General features: G+C 35.1%; 1 protein-coding gene across 1 annotated transcript in view; it reads left to right on the top strand.

Moving 5' to 3' along the window:
* Positions 1 to 23,165, top strand: part of HPSE2 (heparanase 2 (inactive)) — a 740,263-nt gene that overhangs the window by 515,381 nt on the left and 201,717 nt on the right. Inside the window, exon 8 of the mRNA XM_074233180.1 lies at positions 11,116 to 11,222. Within this exon, the coding sequence (XP_074089281.1) occupies positions 11,116 to 11,222 (107 nt within the window). The remainder of the gene's footprint in view (positions 1 to 11,115; positions 11,223 to 23,165) is intronic.

A 23,165-nucleotide genomic window follows, 5' to 3' on the forward strand; every position in this document is an offset into this window, starting at 1 on the left:
AGATTTATTTTTTTCCTGTGCAATAATTTTCTTTTTTTCTAAATTATTTCTTTTTATTTGTGGTTTGTATTAAATGACTCAGATTTGCAACATGAGAGTAGTTACTATGAATCAAAGCATGAGAACATACAAACATAACATATGAGAAACTCAACCATAGTACAGAAAATAGAATAGAGCATATATGACACTTACCTGCATCAAGAGGTTATAGGGTTGATTACTAAGGATTGCAGACTTTCTTTAAAAAAGTTATTGTTATTAGGTTATTATTGTCATATCAGATCTTGCTCATCTAAGCCACAATGCATAAGTCTGTGAATGAAAAAAATTATAATGGTTTTAGCATTGAAGAAGTGACAAAATATTTGCTTTCCTGAATTGGGTCAAATTTACCTTGATATAAAATTCTAATAACAAATAATATTGAATGACAGTCTCAGTTTTCAACAAAGATTTCTTTCAATTTTTTACAGAAATAATACCAAAAAAAAAAATCTTGAGAACTCCCAGTTCTTATATCTCAATACTCAATTTGCCTTGCAGATAGGGTGGCACAATGGCTAGAGTACTGGCCTTGGAGTCAGGAGGACCAGAGTTTAAATCTGGCCTCAGACAACTGACAGTAACTATGTGATCCTGGGCAAGTCATGTTGATCGGCTTGCATCCAGGGCCATCTCCAATTGTCTTGATTCATATCTGGCCACTGGATCCAGATGACTCTGGAGGAGAAAATGAGACGGGAGACTTAGCACAGCTCAAATTCAATTCACGTGTTTGTCAAGATAATACCTCCCTGATGTCATGGTCTTCTTCAAGACTGAGGGACAAACATTACTATTATTTTTATTATTACTTTGTTATTTGACTTTTTTCATGCTTGTCTCTTAATTTTAAGATTTTGAAATAATTAACATTTTCAATAGATCATCTTCAGAACTGTAGGGGAATTGACATGTACAGAAACAAAAAACAACATTGAAAGTTATTCAAGAGGTCACTTACTTCAAAAGTCTTAGACTTAAGGAAAGCAACATAACCAATGAAATCTAATGTTTTATTGGATGGGGAAGTAAAGAGAAGTTCTAACTTTCTACTGAATACTATGAATACCAGTTTACTTATATTCTTAGAAGGTTTCATCCATCTTTTACAATACAGCAAGTTGAATGTGATGTCAAAACCAAATCCTCAAATCAAATAATTTAACTCTCAGGAGAAGGAAAAAGAAGGAAATGAAACAAACAATTGTTTTTGTAGCTGGCACTCTGCTAAGTTCTGAGAATAATAAGCAATAATAAGACTTTCTCCTCAAGGAGCTTACATTCTAGTGGGGGAAGACTATATAGAAAAGGCAACTAAAAAGGGTAGGGGGTAAAGATCCATTATGGTTTTGACTTGGCCAAATCTTTTACCAGGATAGATGTAGAAGGGAGAATAAGTGTTTGAAGATGCTAGAAGTTGATTGCAGGGAATGTTCAATTCCCACAGTTGTGGAAAACAAATGTGTAAATGTAGTTACTGCCAGAATAGTAGTACTCACAGAAAACCTTTTGCTTATACTAAGTAGAGCAGTTGGATGCATGGGGTAACAGGAACAGGAATCCCTGCAATGGCTTTGTGGTAATTGCGACCCTCATGTCAGCTCTGCTCTTTGCCATTTGCTCTTAGTACCCTTTCAAGCAGTGCTACATTGTGGCAGTCTAAGCATAGGCTTGCTAATAATAATAATAATAATAATAATAATATTTATTATAATCATTTATCACAATTTGTTTAGGCATTTCCCAAATTGATGGATATCTATTTTGTTTTTAGTTATTACAGAAAGTACTGCCATATATATAAGAATAATTTTGATACCCCTGCTCATTAATCAATATTTACTCAGGCCATTATGATTTAATGGATATCAGTGACTATAAGTGGAATAGAATTAAGTTAGATTTAGCTAATGTAAGAATAAGAGTTATATAGACTGCAATTAATCCATCATTTATTGATGATTATATTAATTTTATTGCATTTATCAGATAGATTCCTGCTTTGCCATGTAGACCTGTTATAAGAACGTGAAATAACACATATTTTCTTGAGTTAAGAATGTATTTCCTTAGCATTACCTAACTCCTAAATTCTATGCTTGAAAAAAAGTTCATGAACTACAGTAATACCCCCTTAAATTCTATGAATCACTTATACCTACTCCAAGTGGCCTTCACTTCAAATCCACAACTTCCCTATTCTCCTAGGATATTGTTAGTCAAATATTAATTTTTGATGGCCTATGAAACAAAACCACTGCTGAGATGAACTGTGGAAGGCCCATGACCTTGCTGACAGGGTGTCATGACCAGTAGAAAATCCGTGGAAAGCCTGATAAACTAAACTTTAGTGATTGATGGATTTTTCCCTTAGCAAGCCATAAGACTTCCTATGCTTCTGGAAGTGACCAATCAAGGGGTTGTACTACCTTATTTTCTTTTTGGAATTCTCTAAATGGCTATTTAGAGAGGTCCTTGACTGTGAGGAAGGTCTTTGGCCTAATCAATTAAGATCTACTGGTCTTCCTAATAAATTTGATTAATCATGCACAGCGTCTATCTTAGTGACTTTTGTTACAGATTGGAATTTTGTAGCCTACATTTGAATGTGTTGGTATGGGCTGGGTCATTCTTTCTGATTCTGGTCTCCTTGAGGTATCACGATTACTGGGTCAAAGAATTTAAAGTCACTCTTTCTTTTTTTATCAATACCAATTATTTTCCTAAACATTCAATATTTAAACAACATTGTATTAGTTATCTATCTTCCTTAAAAGCTCCTGTAAAATCTATTTCTCTCTTTAAAGGGTTATCTTTCCCATTTAGATGACTATGAGATGAAACCTCTTATTTTTCACTTCCATTTATTTTAAAGATGATTCTGGGTATTTTTATTTAGTTATTGATAGTTTACTTTTCATTTCTTAAAAAATTGCTCATATTCTTTAAATACTTGTCCGTGGAAGCTCTAAGTCTTATACATTTTCTGTACGTTAGAATATTACCAGAGATAATGGATTGTAAATATTTTCTCCCAATCAGAAAAAATTAATCTCATTCTAGCCAAATAGTTTCTCTTCATAAAAACTTTAAAATTTTATATTAATAAATTTCTTCATTTTTTCCTTTATAATGAAAAGGAGACATTCCAGTTATGAAGTCTAGCCAATAAAAAAGGCATAGAGTTGGGAAATGGAATGTCCTATCTAAGAGACAACTAAAAAGCCAGTGACATTGTATGGTAGAATACTTGAAAGGAAGTAGAGTTCAAAAGTACTGGAAAGGAAAACTGAAGTCAAGTTATAAATGACTTATGTCAACCTTTCTGAAATGGTATATCCCTGAACAAGTGAAAATTATCCCTGTTTGTGGACATTTTAATAAGAAGATGGACTAGAAGTCTTCAACTCTTCTTGCTGAGAACATGGCTTGATCATGAGTCTTCAACAGTCTAGAGAGGGGAACACATCTCCATCCAGAGCTACCTGGCTGGTTTTTTACTTAATGAGCTGAAAGTGTACAAGGACAGGGGTTTCTTTCCCCAGGATAAATATTCATCCAACATGGTTTTTGTTTATGCTCTAATGGTACAGTGTTTCTCAGTAACCATTTCCACTATTTCATCAGTCCATTATATTTTAGGGCTCAGACATATATTACACAACTATCTGGTTTCTGAAACATCTCCTACTGTCTGATCCTTCTGGAGATTTCTTCTCTTATCATCCTGGAATGTTGAGTTTTCAGAGCAGCTTTTAGCAGATCTGTTCCTCCAGTTCAGGTCATTTGCAGAGATGTCCTTTTCTGTTAAAAGATCTTGCAGAATAGATCATAATACAATTCAAATTTGTTTTGACAATATAACAAGGTCAGGTAGTTTGAGCTAGCCTCAAACCCTTTGTCCCAAATAAGAGATCTCTAGAACAGAGAATTTACATCCCCCCAAAATTTACATCCCTTATCCAAATACTGCCAGCAACAGTTTGAAGGGAGAATCTAAAAGAATCTATGAGGATCTGACTTATGCATTTGATATTTGGTAATGTAGTTGTGTAGGCTAAAAAGTACCTTTTAAATTGGCTTTGATTCCATCATCATTTAATTTGTTTTATTCCTCTATATCATTCTTCACTTCAGATTCATATCCCAGAAAGGAAAGGAATTTCAGTTTAGAACCTACAATTGATGTCTAATGTAAGTTAGCCAGTGGTTATGTTGATATATTTGCGAAATTCCAATAATAGCGGAAAACTAAGAAAATTCTGAATCCAGTTTCTAACGTATTTGGCATATATATTTATCTGGTCATATTGCTATTTTTTTAAAACAAAATTTCTACTCCAGCTACTTATTTCATTGTTTACACTAGTTATTTTTCCTTTGGCTGCTCATTTGCTGCTTAGGAGGATGAGATTATACTAATAGAACATTTTTTATAAGAGATGATCTCTAATGCAAAAAGGAATTCTCTTAAAAGTTGCCAAATTAACTTCAAGTGTAAAAAAAGATCCTGATATGAGATTTACAAATATATTGAATGATCAGTTTTAAACTAGTTTTAAACTTATTTAAGTGTTTATGAAATATATTTTCAGTTAATAATCATTTAAAAGAATAACCCTGAGTAAAATTGAATATTCTATTAAGAGAATATAAGATAGACCAAAGGTTACTCTTCTGAGATTCTTTTCCTTAACACAGAAAAGAAAACATTTATGACGTTAACCTTATTAAATAACTGTAACCTTCTTTCATAAATTCTTTCATCATTTATTATTCCCATAATATTGTGAGATATTAAAGGACCTTGTCTTATATAGGATGGTATACAGGCAGCTAAAAAGACCAAATGCTCATCTACTTGGTTGTTTAGGAAATAGAAAGGACTAAATTTCTAATAAATTTCTAATATTTGCATCTTATTATAGTAGCTCAGATATGCTCCAATAGTACACTGTGAAATAAAGATTTAAAATTGTGTTCATACTGATCATTTGAAAGTCAGTCAGATGGAAAACTTTCCATTCAAGAGGATATGTCATACTGAGAAAATAAAGTCAGAAGAAGCCTACTCAATGCCAAAAGTTGTTTCCAAATCTTTCCCATGAGAACTCCATGTGTAGTTCATAGATGTCAGTCCCATGGGGTTACTTGCATTTCTTGATAGATTTGTTAGGTCAACTCTAAACTTGTCTAATTAACTATTAAAGAGTGTTATTGTTCTTTCTTCCTATAATTCAAATACCTTTTTTTTTAAGTATTCAGATGCTGTATCATTTCACGTACATATATATACATATATATATATATATATAAATTTATTTTATGTGGTGCCTTTAAACATATTATTGTTTCACTGTTTTATCTCTTTTAATCAAGTCTCTGTCAATAATTACTCCCCTGGCTTTTTATCCCCTACCCTTATTTTAACTCTTGAAATTTTCTTTCAAGTGTAATTCTTCTAAACAGCACATTGTTGAATTCTGCTTGCTAATTCCTTTTACTATCCTCTCGCATTTTTTAACTGAATTCATTCCATTCATATCAACCATTATAGCTTTTGATTGTTTATCACCCTTCATCAGATTCAATTACATGTTTTTCTCAATTCCTGACCCCTACCTTCCCTCTAAAAAGAATACAGTGAGATGGGCAGCTAGGTGATGCAGTGGATAGAGCACCAGTCCTGGAGTCAGGAGGACCTGAATTCAAATCCAGTCTCAGACACTTAATTACCTAGCTGTGTGACCTTGGGCAAGTCATTTAACCCCATTACCTTGCAAAAACAAAAACAAAAGAATACAATGAGAAAAGGTATATTATTAGCCACAGTACTCTTATGTTGATGCATTCTACTTTTTGTCCTCCTGCTACCTTTCCCCATCCCCAGTCCCTAAATATAGGTTCTTTTTCTTTTTCTTTTTATTGCCCCATTTGCAATCTGCTCTCTGAAGTTGCAGTTATTTTTTTTTACTTATGACTAGTTTCCAAATCCCTCCTCCCTCTTTATATCTACTTTTGCCTTCCCTACTCTGACCCAATTACTTTCTGAGGTTTCCACCAAATGTGTGTGTTGTCAACGTTCCTTTGTCTGGTTCAGATAAAAGTGAGTTTCATATGTCTGTTCCCTTGAGTCCTTCTCTCAGGCTTGTATATTCTTTTTATTCATGTACCCAATTTATGTGAGAAGTTTCAATGCCTTCATCTTTCTTCCCGAGCATATTCTTTTTTTTTCCTTCCTTCCTTTTAAGATCAGAACAATATAAGAAAACTGCAGTAGACCTTCTATCTAATTTAGTTCCTCTATAATCCTTGAAAGCAGAAAGGTTTTCTAAATTGATCATTGTAATTTTTCTGGTTTATTTCTTTTGTATCATGGATTTTCTGTCTCTTTAATTGCTTTTCTTCTGTACAATTTCTTTTTATTGCCTCCTTTAAGAATACAATATTTCTGTCAATTTTTAAAATATCAGACTAATTTTGAATATTTTTTGGTTCTCTATAGATTTGTCAGATATTAAACCTTATCCTTCTATATTAAACTTCCAAAAATCAGTTATCATTGAAATGAAATATAAAATGCAATGGACCATGAAATAGATTACATCAATGTGTAAGAAATTATGAACTTACAAAAATAACCAAAACAATCTAAATACTGAAATAGAGAGTGACTACTAAGGGTCCTAAGAAGCATCAAGAAAATTGGAGGTAAAGCCAGAGGGGAAGAAAGAGGGAACAAAAGATATACTCCCAGATCCCTGACCATCTAGATATGGACAATCTCAAACTTTCCCTTCCCTCACCCAAATTTATTATCATAGCTTTTTTGTTGCTGTGTGATTATAGATTTAGAGCCCATCCACTCCAATCTATTCATTTTATAAATAAGGAAACTAATGTTCAAAGAAGTTATTGACTTATCACAGGTCACATAGCTAAGGGACCAGAGTCAGGACTTATCTAGGTTTCTTGATAAAGCTGGTAATCTTTCCACTGTACCATGGCGCCTCTAGTCCAGTGATATAACCAATCCTTCATTCATAAATAGAATATGTACCCTTGATCACATTTTTCCTTGTCCAAGCTAATCCTGAATTTTCCAGATAAAGTATCTTCTCATATTGGAATAATATATCTTGTAAATGTGAAAGTACTATGTAAAAATGAGCTATTATGATCATTATTGAACTATCCCACAATCTCAAAGTTAGAAGGGACTTCAAGAAGCTATTGAATCCAAGAGGATTACCTGTAAAATCCCCAACTAAATGGCATTTCAGCCTTTGCCTCCAGTGAGGGAGAACTTACTAGTTCTCAAGCCATCCTATTCTGATTTTAGAAATCTCTAATTACAAGAAAGTTATCCCCTCGAAAAAAATTAAGCTTAGCTTGTCTTTATCCAAGCCTAAGTCCAGTCGTTATCCCTAATTTTATTAGATTCACTCTATTGTTCTGTCCTGCAAAGTTCTTTTTGAGTCTGGGAGATAATGAAAAGAAATTATGCAGAACAAAAATGAGTAAAGAGAAAAATCTATGATACAGAAGTTGATGGTACTAGGCAATAACATGAAAATTGACCCCCAACTGAGTCTCATACTCATGACTTCATCTCCCTTCACCCTCCAATGGACACTCTCCAGATTTCATCACTGTCCATCCTAAAACACAGCCCCCAGAATGCGCATACTCTTCCTATTTAAGATGATCAAGCTCTCACCAGGAATTCATCATACCAGTGAACCCAGAAGTTCAGTCTTTATCTTATCAGATCCAAGTTAATGTTCTTTCCTGCGAGTTCTTTTGGATCCTGAGTTTATCATGTGAAAATTCAACTCTCCACCCTTGTGATGTATCCTCTACACATTTGAGAAGGAGCCATTTGTGACCATGGGTATCCCTGATTAAAATGTGGAATCTACCTCCTCTTCATTCCACTTAGGAAGAACACCCATGATGCTATTTATAGCAGTAGCCCTCCAGTGCTCCCTGCCCTCAGACACATCCCCCCTACTCCATCCTCCTCTCAGTGGTCAGACTGAAAGGGGGTTTGCTGTGCCCCGTTTCTTCCCAAATCTTAGATTCCAGGAGCTTCTGTCCCCACTGGCTCTTGGCTTCCCCAGGGCTGAGCACAGGCCCTAGTGCTGACTAGGTGCTTATCAAATACTAGTTCACTCAATGTTGTATTAATCTTGTTTTCCTTGCTCATGTTTCTGTATTCTCTACACAACTTTGAAAAATCTATCTTGTTTAGTGAATTGTCCACATTGGTTTCTTCAGGCAGCTCTCATTTTTCTTTCTCTTTAAAAAATATTGCCTTCATAACAATCTTGTTAAAATATTCTGCGTGGCATTTGTAACATACACCAAATAACTTGCTTTCTCAATGAGGGGGAGTGGAGTGGGAAGAAGGGAGAGAATTTGGAACTCAAGGTTTTGGAAGTAAATGTTGAAACTTGTTTTTGCATATAGCTGGGGGAAAAATTTTAAATTTAAAATTTTTTAAATAAAATATTCTGTGTGATTTGCCTTAAAAATCAGTAATCAGCAAATATTTATTAATCAAGCTTTATATGAAGTGACGAAGACACAGAAAGAGGCAAAAGACAATCCCTACCCCACAGACCCCTACAATAAAATGAGAGAAACACATACATACACACATACATATGTATGCACACATACCTTACACATATTTAAATTTTATATAGGATAACTTGGAAAGAATTAAATAGAATAGGAGTTGGAAAGGCTTTTTATAGAACATAGGATGTTTGTTGGGAGATAAAGAGACCACAGAAACCAGTAGACAGAGATAAGGAAGGAGTGCATTCCCAACATGGGGGACAGCCAGAGAAAATGCCTGGATTGTCTTGTTCATGGAACAGAAAGAAGGCCAGTGCTCCTGAATTGAAGAGTACGTGGTAGGAGTGAGGTATGAGAAGATTGGAAAGGGGTGGGGGGACTAAATTACAAAGGGCTTTAAATGCCAAATGGGATTTTGTATTTGATGCTGGAGTTTGACTGGGGAGTTACATGATCAGACCTGCACTTCAGGAAAATGCCATTAAATGGAGACTGTATTAGAAGGGCGAGGGAATGGAGGCTGAGAGACCCATCGGGGTATTGTAGTAGTCTGTATAATGAAGGACTGAACCCAAGTGGTGGTGGTGGCAGTAAAAAGGAGTCTGTATTTGCAAATGTATTTATTATTAAATAAATACAGGATATATCAATTCATTTCTTAAGCTTGGTTAACTCCTGACATGGGATAACTTTATACTTATATACAGTAAGATAGTTCAAATAAAATGAAATTAAACTTTTAACATGATTTTCAATCATTTCATTGGTAATTTTGTTTAAATATTTGAAGGGAATTAAGAATGCCAGGACCATCAGACATTGATTCCTATAGAAATGTGAAATTCTGTGAGGCTCAGGTTTGTGGTTGTGTTGGAATCCTCTTTTCTGGGTTTTCATCTCTATCATATCCACTAAGTCAGGGTTCCTCAAGATTCTACCCTGGGCTTTCATTTCTTTTCCATTCATTTAATTTCACTTAGTAATTTTATCAGTTCCCATGATTTCAATTAACTCTATTTGTAAGATTCTTTTATCGACTCATCCAACTTTCCCATCTTTCCCATCCTCCATTCTTAAATTTCTAGCTTTTTTGACATCTTAAATTGGATTCTTTACCTTTCTTTGTATCCTCAGAGGGTAATGCAGTGCCTAGTATATGATAGTAAAGTCTTAATAAATGCTAGTTGACTAATTGTTGCTTTTTCCCCTCTTTCTCTTCCATTGGGTGAAAACTCCAGAGGAGAGGGAGTTATCTAGAATGATGCAAACCAAACAAAGCAAACTATTGAAACACTATAGAATACACAAAAAGAAAAGAAGGACATTTAGAATGAAATAGATGAGCAGGGCAGCTATGAAAATAACATGGAATTGATTTTATTCTTTTAAAAAATAAGCAACATGGCATTCAGGTTCATGGTTTCATGTGTAGAATCTCCTTTTGTGTTCTGCTATATATATGAAAATTATCATTTTGCCTTAACAGTATAAATAAATTAATTAAATTAATCAGGAAAAAAGAAACTTGAGTGTTCTAAATAGGACTTTCAAGTTTGATATGTCCCAGTATTAATAATACATACCATATTTTAATAGCTTTTCATGAGAATCCATTTTCAACTTGTGATCCACTAATTTATTCTTAGAAAGATTTGTTTCTCTTGTATTGTTTTCTGGGATTTTTTTCCCCTTTCTTCCTATATCTGTATGGAGAGATTCATTTTTCCTTCTGAGCTTCCATCACTTTTAAGTTCATATTTTCTGGGGGAAAAAGCACCATGTAAATACTTTATAGATTTTTAGTCAAAAATTATAAATGGATCATTTAATATAATAGTCCCTGGATTAGTGCCTGAGTTAGTGTTGTCCAGATGATCTAAGTACATTCTTGCTTTTCCACTCTTCTGTAGCACTTTGTTGTGCAACTTTCTAATTGCCATTTAACATATTCCTTTTTGTCTTCCATACCAACTATTTTAAGTTCACCAAAGGAAAAAACTTTGCTTTAACTCTCTATTTCCTGGGGGCAGCTAGGTGGCACAGTGGATAGAGCACCAGCCCTAGAGTCAGGAGTACCTGAGTTCAAATCCGACCTCAGACACATAATAATTACCTAGCTGTGTGGCCTTGGGAAAGCCACTTAACCCAATTGCCTTGCAAAAACTAAAAAAACAAATAAACAAACCCCATCCCAAATCTCTCTATTTCCTTATTACCTGATCTTAGGGTTTGACAAGATAGTAGGTACTGAATGAGTTCCATTTCTTTCCATCCCTGAAAGATGTATAGAAAAGTTCCTAGTATGGGTAAGACTAGTTTGCAGAGCTTCTTATTTATGAACATCCAATCCAGAGCTCAGATCAAGGTGGAGCACATAGGAAGACATTTTAATTGTTAAAGGGAAATGTGAAAGGGCAATCTCTGGCATGCAAGGAGAAGAGGTTCATTTTCTCATAATTTTCATGGCTTTTGTTTTGTGAACAGGTGGTAAATACATATACTCCAGGGAAGAAAATTTGGCTTGAAGGTGTTGTAACCACCTCAGCTGGAGGCACCAACAATCTCTCTGATTCCTATGCTGCTGGATTCTTGTGAGTAACATCTGAATTTCAGATATAAGATGATGGGAAGGAAAACTGTAGCATTCCTGTTGTGTTCCTGATTACCCAATTTTGCCAATTTGAGGCAACCAGACTGTTTTTGAGAGGTAGTTTGGAGAGAGCATTTGATTTTGAGTCAGAAGACCTTTCTTCAAATTCTGCCTTAGACATTTCATAATAGGGCAATCGTGGACAAGTTCCTTAAATAATCTGATCCAAAGTTTCCTCACTTTAAAATGCAAATGAGCCACATCCTCTACTCTTCAATTTCACTTTTGCCCCTCTCCCCAACATCTAATAAGTTCCCAAATCTCACTGATTTTCCCTCTGGAGTGTCTCTCACATTCAACTTTTCAAGCCGAAATATAGTTCCATTAGTCACCAATCTAGATATTAACCCCCCAACTTATACATTTCTAATAAAGTAAACCACTCATAATAATACTTCTAAGATATTAAAGAAAACTCTTTCCTTAACAAGACAAAAGAAATAATATCATAGGTATTCATATATTAAGTACATGGATAATAAAATACATCACAATTTGCATATAAAATTGGGTTATTCATCTATACCAATGCATTCAGTATCTGCGGAGGAGAATTACCATACATTTGCAGGAATCTGGAAGGAAAGTGTAGGAGAGAAGAAAACTCATGTTACAACTCTGAATTGCAGGCTTTTGACGTCATTGTTTCTTTCAAGAACATGTGTAGCACACAAAACTGCTTTTCTCTTCACTGAGTCTATTTTGGATCTCACTACTTTCCAGCTAATCATTTCTTTCTCTTCTATACTCTAACTTATACTTATCTCTTATAAGTCATTTCAAGTTACAATCATCATTAGAAAGCCATTCAGAAAATGTTAGCTCTTAATATGAATAGCAGTTTTCTTCTATTTTTCCAAAATTTTATTTATTTAAATCAATGGGGTTAAGAGTGAGTTACCCAAGATCACACAGCTAAGCAATTTTTAAGTGTCTGAGGCCAGATATGACATACTCAGGTACTCCTGACTCCAGGGCCAGTGCTCTATCCACTGTGTCACCTAACTGCCCCCTAACAGCAGTTTTCTTTAAGTAAAAAAGCTACAAAGTTCAACAGGTAATCTTTTCCTAACTAAATGGAACAATTCAGCCAAAACTTCATTTGTCAGGATACAGCATTCTCCAGTAGAAATAGAACTCACAGGAAACAGTTCAGGTTAGTTCCCTGGGTAAGGCAAATTAGTTTCATCACCCATTACACAGCTAAAGAGCATCAATACCATTCTTTTCCCTTTCTGCTTCCCCTTGCAAAAGAGAAGGAGCAAAAAAGAACTCTATGAAAAATTAATGGAAAATCTTAAACTTCAGTTGACACTGGAGGGTGATAATAGAACCTACAGTCTTCAGTCAGTCAGGAGCTAGCAAAGAGTATCAACAAAATATATTTGACCTCATGTTATTTTTATCCTTGCTTGTCAAGTTTTTAATTCTTCTGCCTCAGTTTACTCTCCTATCTCATATATATATTAAAATAGCTTAAGTGTCTTCACTTACAGGAGTCCATTTTACTTAAAAGGTAATAACTCCAATTTCCTTTTAAAAAACCAACAATACTTTTAAATCTCAGTCTTAAAATAATTATGATTTCTCATATCTTTTATTTTAGCCTATTAAGTTGTAAAACTGTTATATGCAAATGACTGACAGACCATAATGATCTTAATTTCTTAAATTCTTAAATTTAATTAAATTTCTTTTTCTTCCCTAAAATAGTGTTTCTTTGTGTTCATATTTTCCACACTTTTAACAAAAAAGAAAATGCTTCATTTCAGCAAGAAGTTAGCAAAAAATAAAGATTTAGTTTTTCTACTTGAGTTATTGTACTCGCTGAAATTTATTTTCTGCTTTAAACCATCAAATTGTTCACATTGAAGCAAAGCTTCATTCTTTGTCTTTCGTAAGGTGATGTATGTCTTTTTATGTAAGCTATCATTCATTTTTTTTTGTCTCAAACTGCTCAAATCCCATCTGAAAATTATGTTTCTTCATACATATAGTTTAGCACAGGAGGTCTTAACCTGAAGTCTCTGTACTAGATTTCTTAACATTCTCATGACTGTATTTCAAACAGAATTAGTTTTCTTTGTAATATCCCTGTATCATATTTTATTCTGTGAATAGACTTTACTAGGCAGCTAGCAAGTACTATGACATGATGAAAAATTTAAGGAAACTTAATAACAGATTTTATTAAGGTTCCTTTCCTACTCATTTCAGTCACTAATATGTCCATCTATAATCACAGAAATGACTTAAGTTCTTTACAGTTGATTTAAATATTTTCATTTACACAAAAATACTTTTTGGACCCTTTCCAACCCTAAACTTATTCATATAAATTGGCCTTGGAGAGATTGTACATTTACCTACCAAGGTAGTGTTCAGAATGGTTTCCTTTCTTACCCCTGGCTTTTGGAACACTTGTCCCCAGCAAGGTAAACCTTCAGGATTATTTCCTACAGGTAGACTTTCCTTCAGGTGTCAGTGCTCCCTCCAGATGACCTTATATTTTATTGTCTCTACTTCATATTGCCTCATCTTTTATATGGTGCTCATTTAAGAGAATTTAAATTCTTCAAGAGAAGGGTGATTTTGTTACTACCTTTGAATCCTTAGTGCCTATGACAGGGCCATGGAGCATGGTGGGTACTTCATGTTTGTTGAACTGAATTGATTGCATAACTCATTCTTAACTCATAGGGGGAGAAGGGAATAAGCACCTTACAAATATCAGGCACCTTACAAATATGATCTCATTTGATTTAATACGAGTACAATGGTGTTTAGTATCATATGGCACAATGTTTCTGAAGTGTGGTAGATATACATCACTATACTTCTTGGTTCCCCTTTTGTTTCTCTGTCCATTTATTTACTCAAGTGTTTATATAACTTTAATCATGTCTAAACCGCTAAATTAAGCAATGGAAGGGTCTACCGATGCGATTAAACATTGCCCTACAGTCCAGTCCTCCAATTCTCCAGTACAGTCTAGGAGGAATATCAGACAGGGACTTAAATAACTATAAGAGCTATGTGCTTGGAATGTACAGAGGAAGGAGAGTCACCTCTAGCTACAGAGATCAGGGATGGTCTTTATTGAGGATGTGACTTTAAGACTCGCCTTGCCTTGAACAATGGGTAAGAGTCTAATAGCCAGAGTAAGTCTTTGAGGGGTTTGGTTGGGATTAATTTAGAAGCAGAGAATGTGCATTTCTGAAGGAGGAAATCACATGAGGGGAGGGGAGATTGTTTCAGAATAAGGGTAACTAGTCTACACTGACTAGTGAGTATAGGAAACACATAGGGAAATATTAACATGGTCCTTGAGAACTTTACTATATTCTTAACATGTATTCTCATCTTTTTTGAGTCACAAATGTGGTGAAAGACATATTACTTGATTCTAAGAAGTAGATCAACCTATCTGTTTCAGACACAATAGAACTCTGAGCTCTTGATTCTAATGTTTTAATTTCTGCTCTCCAGTGGTCAGATATTCCTTTTGCCTCAATCTGACTTTTCAAAATAATTCCTGCTCCTTTCTGTTCCATCTTATGCTTTGCAGGAAGCTATTTTTGCTGGCTTCCCCAAATGCTACATTGACAACTTCTGTACAGTGTATTTCTATATTCATGGTTCAAAAGCCATCTTTTTTTTCTACCCTATCACATTGCCTCTTTAGATGCATATATCTTCTTAATGTACTATGCTACTCCTTGCCTATTTTATTTATTGTTTTTATGAATAAGATATACTCTTTAGGGCAGCTAGGTGCCATAGTGGATAGAGTGCTGGCCCTGGAGTCAGGGGGACCTGAGTTCTAATTCAGCCTCAGACACTTAATAATTACCTAGCTGTGTGACCTTGAGCAAGTCACTTAACCCCATTGTCTTGCCAAAAAAAAGTTCATCAATCTCTAGTTTACTTTGTTTATTGCCTATATTTTGTGTTTGGGTATAGACATCTGAGACTGGACTTTATTGTGGGATTCTCCTTTATTAGATACTGGTTCCTATAGAACATTGAATATTTAAAAACAATTTGAAAGTTTTGTAAATGAGTCAACACCACGATATGGCAACGAACAAAGAAAGAACAATCTCAGACTTCATTAGGAGAAGTGCAGTCTGGAGGACTAGGGAATTTTGTACTCTACCTTGGGTAAACAACTTCTGAGATTTTATCTCACAAAAATTTTGCCTTACAAATTATCTCACAAAATTTCACAAAATTATAGGAAATACAACAGATATATGGATAGTGTCCATAATAGGACAGTCAGGATAATGAAGCACTTTAAATCTATTCCCTCAATTGAATGGAACAATAGTGGGTATTTATCTTAGAAGAAACTATAGTGGAAAAGGAGGAAAGACATTTTGATAAATGTATTCAAGTATTCAAAATAGTATTATTTAAGAGAGAAGAAAGAAGGAGATGAAGAGAGAAGTAGAGACAGAAGAGGCAGAGAGAGAAATAAAAAGTGATTGCCTTGTTGTGCTTGTCCCTAGAAGGCAGAAGTAACAGCAATAAGTAGAAGTTGAAAAGACAAATTTTGACTTAAAGTAATGAAAAACTTATTAACAGTTAAAGCTGTCTAAAAAGGGAAGAATTTTCCAGGATCAAGAGCAGCTCCTTTTCACTGGAGGGCTTTAATAAATTTTGTATGTTTATTTGTTAGCTATATTGTAGAAGGGTCCAACTCCATTTTACAGTTGAGGAAACTTTGATCTCTGGAGGTTAAGTGATTTACCAAGGTGCCAAACCCAAAGACCCTGATTCAGAGGCATTACTCTTTATATTATACTACACTGCTTTCTAGAGAATTCTTCTTCAGATGTGGAATAAATTCTAGACTCTCTTTTAATTTGGAGATGCTAGAATTCTGCACATTTTTTCTTCTTTATTGTATCTTTCTATAGCATTTATTGTACTGCTTTCTATAGCATCTGAATTAGCTGTTTTCTCTCTCTATTTTATATATATACACATATACATATATATATATATATATATATATATATATATATATATATATATCTTATTGTTATTGTTTAAAGACTTCTTGACTAGATTCTTAATCAGGAAGACATATTTTTACTGGTTCTCAAGAGATGTATTTCATCCCTGGCAAATTACTTACATCTTTAAGCCTTGGTTTAGACATCCCATTCTTGAATCTCTTAATTAGGTGTTTACTTCTCAAATCTGCCTTTAGCTGCCCATATCTTTAGTTGGCAGCAGTAATGAAAATATTATCTGTACTCCTGAGTGGTCTCCTTTGTCTTTCTGGAGTAAATAATACCAAGTAATGCTTTCTAAAGACTCTATGACCAGTAACTGGTACTGGTTGTTGGGCTTGGGAGAACTTAGAAGGCTGCCCACATAGGTCTCAATAAAACTCTTAATCATGTCAACAAATAACTACCTCTGTACCCCTAATCAAGTGGTACCAACAACCAGAAATTTCTTCTCTCATTGACTGTTGCAGTATGAACTCTTTTATGATGACACCCTTAAATACATATCCTTCTTTCTTGGAGAACAAGAAGCTACTTCCTCCTAACATGGTCCAATTCCCCCCACTATAGGAAAAGCTTCATACATATTACCTAACTTAAAATGTTCAGTTGTCATTCTTTGTTTCCTAATAATAATAATCATCATCATTTACACAGAACTTTAATGTTTGTAAAATATATGATCTTATTTGATCCAGTGCTATTATTATCCTTATTTTTATAATTGGAGAAACTGAGTTTGAGAAAGGTTACGTGACATCCCCAGGGTCACACAACTAGGAAGTGTAATATGTCCAAGGTCAAATTTGAACTCGGGTCTTCTGATTTCAATCCACAATAGTTATCAGCTCATGTTCCATTTTTCTATTCACCATACTCAACACAGGTAAGGTTTCCCCTCTGCCTCTAAAGATCTTTTTTATTCTTCACACTCCACCCTAAATCATTTCTTTTGTTTCAAACCCATGGTTTTCAATGAAATGTTGGCTGTTGTGGCCTGGATTCAGTCATAGGAGTCTCATATTTCTATCAGGGTTTTCCCTGGGAACATCAGACTTGAGTTAATGTGTCATCTAAGATCCTTAGTTACAATACAAAAATTCAGGCTAATAAAACATCAGAATCAAGACAGATTTTATTTAAGCCAACATAAAGTACAGTGGACTTGTATGCCAACTGAAAGAAAGTTAAAACAATTCTGGGGTTGTCCTGTGAGCCTATCTCTTCAGGGATCTAGGCAGTTTACCTGACTCATATCACCACTGAAGGGACAGATCTAAGGTTTTATTCTTTCAAGACTTGAAAACTCCTCTTCTAAGGGCTAGTGTACAAAAGCCTCATGTTAACTAAAATTTCTTTGATAGAATAGCTCATCCTGCATGTTCAAGGGGCCTGTCCCTGAACCTCCATGACTGATGAGGAGGTCTGTAAGTCTTCCTTGCTGTTGCTCTTCTGATCTTTCTCAATTAGATGAAAAGTTTGTACTAATTACTTACTGTATATCTACTTGCTGGGTGTATGAAGAAAGGCAAAAATACAGTCTCTGCCCCCAAGTTCATACATTAAAGGGAGAGGAAACCTATAAACAAGTCTATACATACAAGATATATGCAGTAAAAAAATGGGAGATCTCATACTGCAGTAGCAGTCAGGAACCTGGGAAACGTTTCTTGCAAAAGGGGAGATATAAGTCATGAAGGAAACCAGGAGATGGAAGGGAGGAGAAAGAGAAAGAATTCTAGACATGGGAAACTTCTGGGGAAAAGGCACAAAATTTGGAATATCTTATGTGAGGGACAGCAAGAAAGTCAGTAGTGAATTATAGGGTACATGGAAAGGAATAAAAGCAAATTCAGAAAGGTATAAAAAGGACATATTCTGAAGGACTTTAAATGCCAAGCAGATCATTTTATATTTGATGCTAGAGCTAAGAAGGGCTCACTACACTTTTTTGAATAGGGACGTGCTCACAACTGCACTTTAGAAAGATCACTTTGGCAGCTGAACAATGGATGGGTTGGAGTGGGAAGAAATTTGAGACAAATAGAGCAATCAGCAGACCACTACAGTAATCCAAAGGTGAAAGGATGTGGACATCTAACAGAGTAGTTGCTATGTGAGTGAAAAGATGGGGTATGTAAGAGAAGTTACAAAAGCAGAAGTAACAAAACGTGGCAACAAATAAATGGAACAAGGGTAAGTTACTGACCTAGATTATGAGACTTGATTAATGGGAGAATGGTAGTGTCCTCAATATTAATAGGAAACTTCAGAAGAGGGGCAGTTTGGGAGGAAAATATAATGAATTCTATTTTAAATATGTTGAATTTTTCTCCAAGGCAGAGATTCTTTTTTTGAGATGATTTTTTTATTTTTCCATATAGATATATATTACACACACACACACACACACACACACACACACACACACACACAAATTCTCTCTCCTCATTGAAAATACAAGCAATTTGACATCTAGCCAAGTGGAGAGAAGCCAGGCACTGTCCTAAACTCTTCTGGCTTAACCATAGAACTAACAGAAATCAAGCCTCTTAACAGAATTTGAATCCACAAAACCCAGAAAAGAACCTAGGAGACCAACAAGGTCTGTCTTGGGAGAGCATGGGTGAGCTGGGGGCAGAGAACAGCAAGTCAGTGCAGGGGCAGCAGGATGAGGCCTGGGGACTCCAGGGACTAACCTGGGAACAGCCAAGGAAGCTTTGGCTGTGAGAGTGGCGGATAGGAGAGTTCCAGTGAGACTGGAGGGAGATTTCCAGTGAAGCATGCTAGAGAGTTCCAGAGTGTGGCTAGACACTGATCTCGTCAGCTTGGCTAGTCTGGAAGACCAGAGTGGCAAGCCCCATATTTTCAGCAGAGCTCCCTTATTTCCAGGTGAGTCTCCTCCCCCATCCTGTGGAAGAAAGTGACTCTTCCCAAGTAACAACCCATCCCCACCCCTCTAGGCACAGGTGTGGGCAGCAGATCTCCCTCAGTGCTGAGTGAGGATTAAGGAGATTAACTATACAGCCCTAGGGTTCAGCATACTTTGTTCAATGATAATCAAGATCCTGCTGCTCCCTACCCCCACCCCAGGCCTAGAGAGTGGGACACCAATGTAGGGTCACAGACACTACAGATAAAATGCCTGGCATCCCCTACTGGCTGGCCCAATTGAAGTTACTAAATCCAGTGAAAAAAGCTTCTATGGATTTCAACATCAAAGGTGTGTGAACCAGCCCCTTCCCCAATACAAAATCCTAGGAAAATAAAGAAAAGCCAGCAGAAGGGAGGGGGGGTCCATTAAAAGATAGAGATCATAACTCAGAGATCTAGAATTTCTAAAGAGAATGTGAATTGCTCTCCAGCCAAGAAAGACTTCCTAGAAGAAATCAGGAAGGAGTTAGAAATCAATTTGAAAAATTGGGAAAAGAAATGCAAGAGAAAATCAACACTTTACAAGAGAAAAATAACATCTTGCAGCAAGAAAAAGAAAATACAATTGGACAAATTCAAAAAGAAAATAATTCTCTCAAAACCACAATTAGGCAAAAGGAAAACTCCTTCAAAATAGAATAAACAAATTGGAAAAGGAGTTACAAAAGGGTAAATGAAGAAAATCCTTCTCTAAAAAAAATTGGAATCTTTGGAAACTAATGACTTCATGAGAAACCATGAAAAAAAGCTGTTAAACAAACCCCTCAAAACCAAAAATATAGAAGAAAATGTGAAATACTTCATTGGCAAAACAATTGAACTAGAGAATAGATCTAGAAGAGACAATTTAATAATCATTGGGCTTCCTGAAAACATTGATGATTAACAAAAGCCTGCATCCAATACTTTAGGATATAGTGAAGGAGAATTCACCTGATATCATTGAAACAGATGGAAAAATAGTTATTGAAAGAATACATTGATCCCCTCTGGAAAGGGCTCCCCAAAATGAAAACACCAAGGAATATTGGGGCCAAATTCCAGAACTATCAGATAAAAGAGAAAATCCTGCAACTAGCCAGAAAGAAACAATTTAGATACCAAGGAACCACAGTAAAGAATTTCACAGGACCTGGCTGCATCAACATGAAGGGATCAAAGGGCCTGGATATTCTAAAGAGCAAGGGAGCTTGGAATGCAGCTAAGAATTCACTATTTGGCAAAATTGAGCCTTCTTTTCTAGGGGAAAAGATGAACATCTAATGAAATAGGACACTTCCAACTTTTCCTGATGAAGAGACCAGAGCTAAATAGAAAATTTGGACTTCAAACAGGAGACTCAAGAGATACAGGAAAAGGTAGAAAAGGGAAAAGAAAAAAAAACTTATCCAATAAGATGAAACTCCCCACCTGGGAGAAAGGTTCTCATTAACATTTTAGCTCTATTAGAGAGAATATATTTAGACAGAAGTAATGGACACTCCTGACTTGTCTGATAGAATGATTTAAAAACAATGTCTCCATAAAGGGGGGAGCAGTAAAAGAGATAGAAGGATAGAGGAGATTGAATGGGGTAAATTACATTATATGAAGAGGTACAAAGGATGTATTTCAATAGAGGGGATGAAGAGAGGAGGTGAATCTTACACTCATCAGATTTGGCTAAAAGAAGAATTAAGATACATACACTCACTCAATTAAGTTGAGAAACTTAACTAACTTTTCAAATATTAGGAGAGGAAAGGGGTAGGGGGGAGAAAAAGAGGAACTGACAGAAGGAAGAAAGGGCAAAGAGAAAGGGGAAAGAAAGGTGAGGGGGGTTGGATATAAGGGGGCAAATACACTGAAGGGGGTGGTATTCAGAAGCAAAATACTATAAGGTGAAAAATACAACCAGAGGGAAGAGTGCATGGAGGAAAATAAAGATTTAGTAATTATAACTTTGAATGTCAATAGGATGAAATCTCCCATAAATCATATGCAAATTGCAGAGTGGATTAAAAAACAGAATTCTACAATATGCTGCTTTCATCAAACTCATTTGAAGCAGAAAGATACAAATAGAGTAAAGGTAAAAGGTTGGAGCAGCATAATTTTACTTTAGCTGAAGTAAAAAAAGCAGGGGTGGCAATCCTGATCTCAGACAAAGTAGCTTCATAAATAGCTCTCATTAAGAGAGAGAAGGAAGGGACCTGTACCTTACTAAATGGTACCATAGACAATGAAACAATTTCAATACTAAATATAAATGCACCAAGTGGTATAGCATCCATATTCTTAGAGGAGAAGCTGAATAAGTGACAGGAAGACATAGACAGCAAAAATCTACTGTTGGAAGACATCAACCTCCTTGTCTCAGGATTACATAAATCTAACCATAAAATAAACAAGAAGGGAGTTCAGGAGGTAAAAAGAATGTACAAAAACCTAGACATAATAGACCTTTGGAGAAAAATGAATGGGTTTTTTTTCCCTGCAGTCCATGGTACCTACACAAGAACTGATCATGTATTAGGGCATAAAAACCTCATAATCAAACATAGAAAGGCAGAAATAGTGAATAATTCCTTTTCAGACCATAATGAAATAAGATTATGTGTAATATGTGCCATGGGGAGATAGACCTAAAACCAATTGGAAAATAACCTCATTTAAAAGAATGAGTGAATCAAACAACAAATTATAGAGAGAATTAGTGATTTCATCCTGGATGATGAAAATAATGAGACAACATAACCAAAATTTATGGGGTACAACCAAGGCAGTTATTAGGGGATATATTATATGTTTAAATGCTTACATGAATAAAATAAAGAGGGAATCAATGAACTAAGTTTGCAAATAAAAAAATTAGAGAATGAACAAATTAAAACCCCCCAATTAAAGACCAAATTAATTACCAAGACCAAATTAAATGCTAATTAAAGGATAAATTAATAAAATTGAAAGCAAGAATCCTATTGAAATAATAAATAAAACTAAGCATTGGTTATATGAAAAAAACAATAAAATATAGAAACTTTTGGTTAATTTATTTTAAAAATAGAATGAAAGAAACCAAATTATTATCATAAATGAAAAAGGTGAACTCACCACCAATGTGGACATTAAAATAATGATTCAGACCTATTTTGCTCAACTGTATGCCAATATATTTGATTATGTGATTGAAATGGATGAATGTTTATAAAAATATAAGTTGCCCAGGTTAAATGAAGAGGAAATTAAATACCTAAATAACCCTATCTCAGAAAAAAGAAATTCGACAAGCCATCATTGAACTCCCTAAGAAAAAATCTCCAGGACCAGATGGATTCACAAGTGAATTCTATCAAACATTTAAGGAAAACTTTGTTCCAGTTCTATATACACTCTTTGGACAAATAGGTGAAAATGGAACTCTGCCTGACTCCTTCTATGACACCAATATGGTGCTGAAAGCTAAACCAGGAAGAGTCAAAACAGAGAAAGAAAATTGGACACCAATTTCCCTAATGAACATGGATGGAAATATCTTAAATAAAATCTTAGCAAAGCAATTAGAGCAAGTCATCACTAGGATAATGTACTATGACCAAGTGGGATTTATCACATAAATGCAGGGTTAGTTCAATATTAGAAAAACTGGGGTGGCTAGGTGGCACAGTGGATGGAGCACTGGCCCTGGAGTCAGGAGTACCTGAGTTCAAATCCAGCCTCAGACACTTAATAATTACCTAGCTGTGTGGCCTTGGGCAAGCCACTTAACCCCAAAGCCTTACAAAAAATATATTAGAAAAATTGTCAGTATAATAGACTATATCAACAACAAACTTAAGAGAAAACTTCATATTATCTCAATAAATGCTGAAAAAGCATTTGACAAAATATAGCACCCATTTCTACTAAAAACAGCGGAGAGCATCGGAATAAATGGATTGTTCCTT

The sequence above is a fragment of the Macrotis lagotis genome, chromosome 4, assembly GCF_037893015.1.
Source record: "Macrotis lagotis isolate mMagLag1 chromosome 4, bilby.v1.9.chrom.fasta, whole genome shotgun sequence".
Lineage (NCBI taxonomy): Eukaryota > Metazoa > Chordata > Mammalia > Peramelemorphia > Peramelidae > Macrotis > Macrotis lagotis.